This window comes from Dipodomys ordii, unplaced genomic scaffold, assembly GCF_000151885.1.
Source record: "Dipodomys ordii isolate 6190 unplaced genomic scaffold, Dord_2.0 Scaffold3, whole genome shotgun sequence".
Classification (NCBI taxonomy): domain Eukaryota; kingdom Metazoa; phylum Chordata; class Mammalia; order Rodentia; family Heteromyidae; genus Dipodomys; species Dipodomys ordii.
In genome coordinates, this window is record NW_012267219.1 from 2,188,977 (window position 1) to 2,198,228 (window position 9,252).

The window sequence follows — 9,252 nt, forward strand, 5'->3', positions numbered from 1 at the left end:
AAAAAAAAAAACCAGCCCCAGCAGGAAAGTCAATGAGACGCTTAAATCCAATTAACCACCCAAAAACCAGAAGTGGAGTTGTGGCTCAAAGTGGTAGAACACTAGCTTTAAGTAAAAGAGCTCAGCACCCAGGCTCAAGTTCAAGCCCCACAACCAACAACAAACAACAACAAAAATAGTGGTTGCCAAGGGCTAGAAATGGGTACAGGATTTTCTTTAGAGTAATGAAAATATTCAGGGCCTAGGCAGAAGTGAGAGATTCATGATATGATGACTGTACTAAATGCCAGGGAATTATATACTTTGAGGTGGCTTTGTTAGGAGAATCCAGCTTGAGTAAATCTATCAGCATAACCTTAGCATCCCAGGTCCAAGTGGCTCTACCACATGCAGGGGCTTGTGCAGGACAGGTGAATCACTGGATCCCAAAGAGTATGAAGGAGCCTATCCTCCCTCCCACAAAGACAACTTCCTGAGGTCCATGGGGCTAACATGCTGGAGAGTCCAGCAGTTCAGCTCACAGAAGTCATGAAAGGAAGAGGAGAGAAGTCTGGTCCCTTTCTGAGTTGCCATCCCATCCAGCCACATACCACACCTTCCCATGGAGATTTAAGATTTCTCCTCTCTCTTCCCTGCCATCCTGGAGTCTCCCTGAAGCTGAGGACTGCCTCCCCCCAGCTCCCTACTCCCCCCCACATTCAGACTCTCCTCATAGTCTCACCTCTGGTCACAAAATGAAGTGGGAGAGTCGGAAATCCTTTTTTTGGGGGGGGTGTTGGTCGTGGGGCCTGAACTCTGGGCCTGGGCACTGTCCCTCAGCTCTTCAGCTCAAGGCTAGTGCACTACCACTTGAGCCATAGCACCACTTCCGGCTTTTTTTTTCTGCTTATGTGGTACTGAGGAATCGAACCCAGGGTCTCATGCATGCAAGGCAAGCGCTCTACCACTGAGCCACCTTCCCAGCCCCAAGCTGGAAATCTTATTAGGGGAGGTGAGGATCAGTAGGGGTCAGTAGGTGGTGAATGTGAACCAGTAAGGATGCTAGTGTTATTAGGCTGAACATGGTAAGTCATTTCTATAATCTCAGCTACTCAGGAGGTAAAGATCAGGAGAACTGTGGTTCAGCCTGTCATCCCAGCATTGCAAGAGACTGTAGGTATGAGAATTAATGTTTGAGGGCCAGCTTAGCTCAGGTCTCACAAACTTGAGACCTTACCTGAAAAATAACTAAAGCAAAAAGGGCTGGAAGTATGACTCAAGTAGTAAAGTGCCTACCTAGCAAGCCTGAGGCTAAGTTCAAACCCCAGCACTTCCCCCAACCAAAAGAGCCTAATTTTCAAGTTAGTATTTAGCTCCAACCTCATCCTCAAGTTCTATTGTGTAGGAGTCTAGCTAAATGGGGGAGTGGGGAGAAAGCAAGTTATGCATTGGGTAAGATGTTGGCCTCCATGGCTGTCCCTGTGCTGAACACTGAGTGCTGAATACTTTGCCTTGATGGCTCATTTAAACCTTACTTACAACCTCCCTCTTAGCAGAGACTATAGGATATTCACTTTGCAAAGGCTTCAAAAGGCCATTCGTGCAGCTGGTAAGTGATGGATCTGGGCTTTAATGCTTGCATGCTTACAACCAGTGCCACTCCCCCCGCCCTCCTACCCCCCCCCCCCCCCGCCCTTTGCTGGGTCTTTTGCTGAGACATCCCCTTCTAGCTGGATTGGGAGAATGCAGGAAAAATCCCAGCCTTCTCCTCCACCCCTCAGCCAGTAACAGCTTCTCTACTTCCCGGATGAAGGGCGGCCCCTGAAGCCAGCAGCAAAGCCAATCCTTCCCCCCCCCCAAAGCCACAACCCCTGAAGTCTCCTGGCAGCTAACAGCCCTGACTTACAGGACCTGCCAGAGGAGAAGTGCTCCCAACGGAGATTCAGGTAAGTGTCACCTTTTCCTGGGAGAGATGGGAGGGCATCAGGGTTTGGAGACAAATGGCTTTCCTGTGTAGGACCCTGAGATTCTTCCCAGAGGCAAATTGTGTGTGTGTGTGTGTAAATAGCAAGACAAGACAAAGCAGGAACCCTTCACGTAGCCCTGCTCCAAAAGCATGCCCAGGAGTGAAGCACTCACACAAACTGCTTGGTAACACCTGGGCTGAAAGGGGGGGGGGGGTAAAACTGGCTGGAGCTAGGTGCAAACAGTCCAGATCTCTGCCAGCACTGAAGAGACAGTGTCTCTGCTCAGTGTGGATGTTAAACATTCTCTTTTCATCTCTTTAGCCCCAGAATCTTCCATCTCCCCTTCACCCCCAAGTTCTTGGGCTGTTTTCCCTTCTCTTCCAACCTTCCCTTCTTCCCAGCAGGTGTTAGCTGGTCCCCATGTCAGTCAACCTCAGCTCTGGGCCGGGCCCCTCGGAGGGTTCCACTCCAGGGCCCCACCATGACTTGGGAGAGATCCACAACTGGACTGAGCTGCTGAATTTTCTCAATCACACGTTGTCTGAGTGCCACGTGGATCTCAACGAGAACATCAAGCGGGTGGTCCTCTTTGTCCTCTACCTGGCCATCTTTGTGGTGGGGCTGGTGGAGAACCTCTTGGTGATATGTGTCAACTGGCGCCACTCGGGCCAAACAGGCCTGCTAAACCTCTACATCTTCAATATGGCAGTGGCAGACCTGTGCATCATCCTGTCCCTGCCCGTGTGGATGTTGGAGGTCACCCTGGACTACACCTGGCTCTGGGGCAGCTTTTTCTGCCGCTTCACTAATTACTTCTACCTTGCCAATATGTACAGCAGCATCTTCTTCCTCATGTGCCTTAGCGTGGACCGCTATGTCACTGTCACCTGTCACTCTCCCATCTGGCAGTGCCATCAGCATCGAATACGACGGGCTGTGTGTGCAGGTGTCTGGTTCCTTGCAGCCATTATGCCACTGCCAGAGGTGGTACACATCCAGTTGTTGGAGGGCTCCGAGCCCCTATGCATCTTTCTGCCTTTGGAGACATACAACACCTGGACTCAGGTGGTATCCCTGTCCACCACCATCCTGGGCTTCCTGCTGCCTTTCCCTTTCATCGCCATCTTCAATGTGCTCCTGGCCTGCCGGCTTCGGAGACAAGGGCAGTCTGAAGGCTGGCGCTACAGCCTGCTGGTGTGTGGCTACATCACCGTCTTTGTCATCTGCTGGCTGCCCTACCACGTGACTCTGCTAATGCTCACTGTGCAAGGGATCTACACCTCCCTCCCTTGCTACCTGGCCCACCTGCTCTACTTCTACTATGACATCATCGACTGTTTTGCCATGCTGCACTGCGTCGCCAACCCCATTCTGTACAACTTTCTCAGCCCTGCTTTCCGAAGCCGGCTTCGGAGCGTGGTGGTCCATTACCTGCCTAAAGACCAGGCCAGGGCAGGGGCACAGGCTTCCTCCTCCTCCTCCACGCAGCACTCCATCGTCATCACCAAGGAAGGCAGTCCGCTCACCCTAGCAAACGCCCACCCTCTCCCCAACCCAAACTCCCAGATGTCCTCTGGGCCCCCAACTCTGGACTCTGCCATCGCATAGCCAGCTGAGATCAGTTCCAGGCTGTTTGGATCCAGAAAGCAGAAGGAAGGGGAGGTGAGACTCGATTTGCCAGACAGTATCAGAGATAGAGAACCTTGATTGAACTTTTAATTAAATGAAAATCTGAATTTAAAATTATATTTTAAAATACAGAGGTGGGGAGAGGGAGAGGGTGGAATGCAAAGAAAAACAAGTCCTTCCTTGGTGATGTACTATTTGCTTGGGTTTTTATGTCAGGGGCCGGGCAGGGAGCAGGGAAGCAAAATAAATAATAGAGACAGCCATGGTTCTGGATTTCTGAGACCTCTTCACACCCAGCTGGCCCGGGGAAGGCAGCTTCGGCTAAAGGGATGCGCTGCAGAGTGAACCACATGTCCTCATTTCATAAATCACCCTAGCCGGAAAGAGTGAGTCCCACAGGAACCTCACAAAACTTTGCTTTTGTGTTTGTGTGCTTGTTGATCTATCTCCCTGCGCAGTTGTGAGGACAAGAGGCCAGAGGCCAAGGAGCCCGGAGGCCTCACAAGGCCACTCCCTGCCAGTGCATCCTCAGTGCACCGATAAATGGAGGGGGTGGGGCGAAGCTGGGGCTCAGACACCCTGGCAGCTGGGTCAGCAGGATGGTCTCTTCACCCTTGACATCCAGGAAACACGGCTCCATTTCCTTGCTGATACCCTTCCCTTCCCCTTGTCCATCCTGCTCTCTACCCCTTACCACCCCCACCCCTACCCCCAAGCACAGGCAAGCTGTGTTCCTCACAGTGAACCTCCTCACCTCCAAAACTAGGACACACTATTTTTTTTTCTTTTAATGGCACTAGAGTTTGAAGTTGGGACCATGCACTTGCTCAGCAGGTACTCTCACTACTAGAGCCAACCCTGTCCTTTTTGCTTTAGGTTATTTTTCTCTCCCCCTTCTCTCTTTACTTTCTTTTCTCTCTCCCTTCCTCCCTCTCTCTTCTTTCCTTTCTTTTTCTCCCCTTCCCCACTTTTTTGGGGGGGCTTGTTCCTTAGGGTTGAACTCACAACTTGCACTCTTGCTTGGATTTTTGTACTGGTCCCAGAGCTCAAATTTAGACCCTGCACACTGTCTCTGAGCACCCTACCATGAGTCACAGCTCCACTTCTAGGTTTTTTGGGGGATAGTTTATTGAAGAAAAAAAAACTCTTGTGGACTTTTCTGTGTGGGCTGGCATCGAACCTCACTCTTCAGATCTCAGCATTCTGAGGAGCTGGTGCTCTACCACTTGAGTGATATCCAGTTCCTAGGTTATTTTCACATAGGGTTTTGTTTTCTACCCGTGGTTCTGTCTTTATAGCTAGAATTACAGACATGAATCATTGCTCACATCTTGCTTGAGATAAGTTTCATTTTTTGCCCAGTCTGGCCTTGAACCTCAGTCTTCCCCATTATAGGTGTAAGCCACTATGCCTGGCCTAAGACACCATGTATTAAAGAGACAGGGCTCTCAGAAATCCCTCTGCCACCCTCCTCCCTTACTTCTCTCTCCAGATCATAGGGAAATACCAGGGGCATTCATTCTGGAAGGCAACCTAGGGAAAGGCAGCAACAGGAACCAAGAGTAGCCCTATTCCTCTGCCTTTGTTCCCTGCTCTGTGACGGGAAAAGCCAAAGTGGAAATTTCTGATTTCGGTCACAGGCCAGAGCTGTGGCACTAAATCAGTTCTCCTTCACCAAATATCTTCACCAAGATTTTTCTGTCTAGCAACTTCTGTTTCTTAATATAAAACAGGGCTGGGAAGGTGGCTCAGTGGTAGAGCGCTTGCCTTGCATGCATGAGGCCCTGGGTTCGATTCCTTAGCACCACATAAGCAAAAAAAAAAAGCCGGAAGTGGCGCTGTGGCTCAAGTGGTAGAGCGCTAGCCTTGAGCTGAAGAGCTGAGGGACAGTGCCCAGGCCCAGAGTTCAAGCCCCATGACTGGACCCCCCCAAAAAACCAAACAAATAAAACAGATGGGAGAGAGGTTCCTCTTGCAGGTACATTCATCAGTATGGAAAACTAGCACCAGGCACATGAAGAGAAGAATCTGTCATGAAAGCCTGAACAGGTGCTAGTTTCCAGTTCTACATACTTGGCCTTTGTAGTCCTGCTTGCAGAGAGCAGAGGGCTTGCAGGTGTAATTGCTGACCTTTCCACGGTCCCTCGTCCCCAGTCCTGCTCAGGAACCGTGTGTCTGCAACGATACACTGGAACAACCACTCACTTGCAGGAAGTCTGCTTTTAGAAATTTCAGCCTGCACTTGGCAGGTTCAAGAAAAACTCACTGCAAACCCAGGGCTTTGTCAGGGTTACAGAGGGAAAGCCAGTGTCTACCATCTCCTCCTGCTAATTGGGTCCAAACATGACAGCTGTTGAAGCTTTTCTTTTGGTCAGTCTTGGAGCTTCAACTCAGGGTCTGAGTACTGTCCCTGAGCTTTTCTGCTCAAGGCTAGCACTCTACCACTTTGAGCCACAGCTCCACTTCTGGTTTCCTCATAGTTAATTGGAGAGAAGTCTGTGAGACTTTCCTGCCCCGGGTAGGCTTCGAAACAGGATTGTCAGATCTCAGCCTCCCAAGCAGCTAGATTTCAGGCATAAGCCAGCAGTGCCCCGCTGAAGAACTGAGACTTATTGAACCACAGTTCTGTGTTGTGGCTGGGGGCTATAGTGAGGGTTCACCCTAACAATGCAGACACTGCACCAGAAAGACATTCTTCCCTTGTCCCCATTTAGCAAACCAAAGCTTGATGCCCTATTACCACATTCCCCGACTTGAGAGCTTTCTGAAGGAAACCTGTTTCCATTTGTTACATCCCCGATCACCACAGAGGCCACTTCCCCAGGCCCAGTTATCACCCTTAGTCTTTCCGCCCACAAAAGAGAAGAGAGGGAACTGGCTATGCTGAGTACAAGCCTTTCCTGAGCTGGGCCTAGGCTGTGTGTAGGCTGTGTGCTCTGTGAGAGGGAGCAGAGGTCTGTCTGTCTCTGTGGGAACACCCTATCAGCATGTAACCTTTGCCGCTTCCCTGCCTGCTCTTTTCCTCACTTTGTCTCCCCATCTGTCTCCTCCAAAGGCACACAGCTCCCAATAGCATAAATAATTATAGCAAGATATGTGGCCAAATCCCTCACATAATGACTTGGGGCCAAGTGGACATGGCAAAAGCCCATGCTCCCTTCTCTGACAGAAGACCCCTCAGGAATGTCCCCTGCAAAGGAACTTAATTTCCCACTAGCATCCTGTCAACAAGTGGGGGAAGGGGGGAGTGGGGGAAGAGGGGAATTCCAGCTACAGGAAAGGAGAATGAGTCTATGAAAGAATCCTGGCATCTTCTAAAAGAAAGATGAGCCAGGTGTCCCTGAACTCAAGCTATGAATGGATTCACAGCCCACAGGAAGACAATTCCCATTTCAAATTTCTTCTTGTTTTTATTATTCTAAATAAAAAACACACTTTGTGCTGAACAATGGAATATAAAAGAATCAGATGTACAACGATTTTAGACATCTACTATTCAGGGGGGAAAGTTTACAAAATATACAAAACTTTACAGCAATAGATAGTAAACACTTAAATATTAGGAGGTCAGTACTTCTTAATTTAATGGAAGGAGTTGACAATAACTCTTCTGGGTTTCCTAAGAGACTTTTAACTAGTAGGAGTGGGTGGACTGGACAAGGGAGGGTGTTAAAGAAACATTAAAACCGAAAGTCTCCTTTTCATTCTGATGTGGCATTTAATAGAGTCACATTGAAAGTAACGTTTCATAGCCGGTCTCCTGGCCCACCACAGGATGCAGGAGACAGGACCCGTGGGCACTCCTGATGGGCACACCCTGCTCCACACAGCCCACTTCCATGCCAACTCATCAGTGTCCATCTAGAAAGGTTTCAATTCAATTTCAAAGTTGAGTAGTCTGGGTTGGGGAGTGGAGGGGGAGTAAGGGGGGGGGGACAGGACACAGCAGGAAGCCAGAAGAGGAAGAAAATTATCAGTAGCAAAAACCTGACTGGGAAAAAGATACTTAAGCCCAAATGTTTGTTCTGGAGACAAAGGATTGCAGATAGATAGAAGAATGAAAAGTAACTTATATCCATTTCCTGGATCTTAGCGATTATCTGGTCCTTGCTCCCCACCTCACCTCCTTCCTTCCTGTGGGGACTCTATGGAGTCTTCAATTTTAGGACCAAATACTAAGGATCAGCAGAGCACCCATATGCCAGGGCACTGAGCCCTTCCAGCCAGAGAACTTGCTGTTTTGTCAGTCAAGGGGCTTGAATTTAGGGCCTGGGTGCTGTCCCTGAGCTTTTTTGCTCAAGGCTAGTGGTCTACCATTTTGAGCCACCCTTCCGGTTTTCTGGTGGTTAATTGGAGATAAGCCTCCAGGTGGACTTTCTTGCCCGGGCTGGCTTTGAACCACGATCCTCAGATCTCAGCCTGCTGAGTAGCTAGGATTATAGGGGTGAGTCACCAGCACCCGGGGCACAAGAAGCTGCTTTTTATCCAAGTCTCAGACAAGTGTTACAGTTTCCTTACACATGGGAGTGCCCCAAGTTTGGTTTAATGCTGTACAATTGCCATCTTGAAATTCCTGACAGCTGTGAACAAGAATGTTCTACAGTTATACAGCTGGCCCTGAGGATGAAACACGAAGGGAAAACAGGTGAAGCACTATTTGACCACTCAACGGTCCAACAACTCCCCAGCAGGCCAGTGCTCAACTGGCCTCCAGGAGAGAGGAAGGGAAAAAAAATCAAACAGCCATTAGGTTGGCAAATGAAAAACAAAACAACCTTCCACCAGATGCCCTCTACAATATAGTGTTTCAAGTAAAACAACTCAGTGAACTAGAGGCAGAGAAAGCAAACAATCTCACAAGGATACAGGGTTCAGCTGTGAATACGGGGGTGCCCAGAGGGGCAGGGTTTGGTCAAGGAGCCTCAGGAACTACAGATCCTGTTTGCTACATGTCTGACTGAGACCAACTGGGCCTCCCTGATCAACCACTTAGGCTCAAGCAGAATCAGGGAGTACAGCTTTTTGTTTAGTGTTTCAAGGGCAAAGATTCAAGGATCTGCTTTTTGGTTTGCTGATTGAGAAGGGAAAACTTCACAGTTTCAGTTAAGTATACGGACCACCTAGCATCCTTTATGTCCTGCTAAGGAAAAGGGGCTCTCCAGCATGTTTATTCACTCTCATACCGACTGGGTTCTTGTAAGTACCACTCCTCTCAAGCTGACCATTCAACAGCTGAGCCTCATCAACTGTCTGGGAGGATCCCTTAGGCTTGAAAAGCATGCAGTCTGTTCATTCCCTTCTTAAATTCTTGTTTGTGTGTGTGTGTGTGTGTGTGCACGCGCGCACCCGCGCATATGCAAGCGTACCAGTACTGGGAGCTAGATGTTGGCCCTTAGCTATTTTGCTCAAGGCTAACACTACCACTTAACCTGTAGTCCCACTTTCAGCTTGTTTCATGGTTAAGGTACGTCACACAGACTTTCCTGCCTGGGCTGGCTTTGAACAATGATCCTCTTTTCTCAGCCAGAGTAGCTAGGATTATAGATGTGAGCCACCAGTGTCCTGCCTCTCTTCTTAAATTCTTACTGGTCAGTGTGACAGGAATGAGAAATTAGCACTGATTTCCTGACAAGATTATCCCCAATGAAAAGTAGCCACTGTACAAGTCTTGTCATTT

At 49.1% G+C, this 9,252-nt stretch overlaps 1 protein-coding gene across 2 annotated transcripts; it reads left to right on the forward strand.

Annotated features, from left to right (window-relative positions):
* The first annotated feature begins 1,755 nt into the window (after nt 1–1,755).
* Gpr182 (G protein-coupled receptor 182) lies at nt 1,756–3,838 on the forward strand. 2 transcript variants are annotated; one of them, XM_013019529.1, is made up of 2 exons: nt 1,756–1,925; nt 2,348–3,838. In XM_013019529.1, the coding sequence occupies exon 2, from the start codon at nt 2,367–2,369 to the stop codon at nt 3,552–3,554; it is 1,188 nt and encodes a 395-aa protein (XP_012874983.1). In that variant the 5' UTR covers nt 1,756–1,925; nt 2,348–2,366; the 3' UTR covers nt 3,555–3,838. The 2 variants fall into 2 exon arrangements, with proteins under 2 accessions (XP_012874983.1, XP_012874978.1); XM_013019524.1 differs by having other exon boundaries at nt 2,351–3,838.
* The last annotated feature ends 5,414 nt before the right edge of the window (nt 3,839–9,252 follow it).

Coding starts and splice junctions, on each gene's coding strand:
- Gpr182 (XM_013019529.1), top strand. CDS start 2,367: ATGTCAGTCAACCTCAGCTCTGGGCCGGGCCCCTCGGAGGGTTCCACT.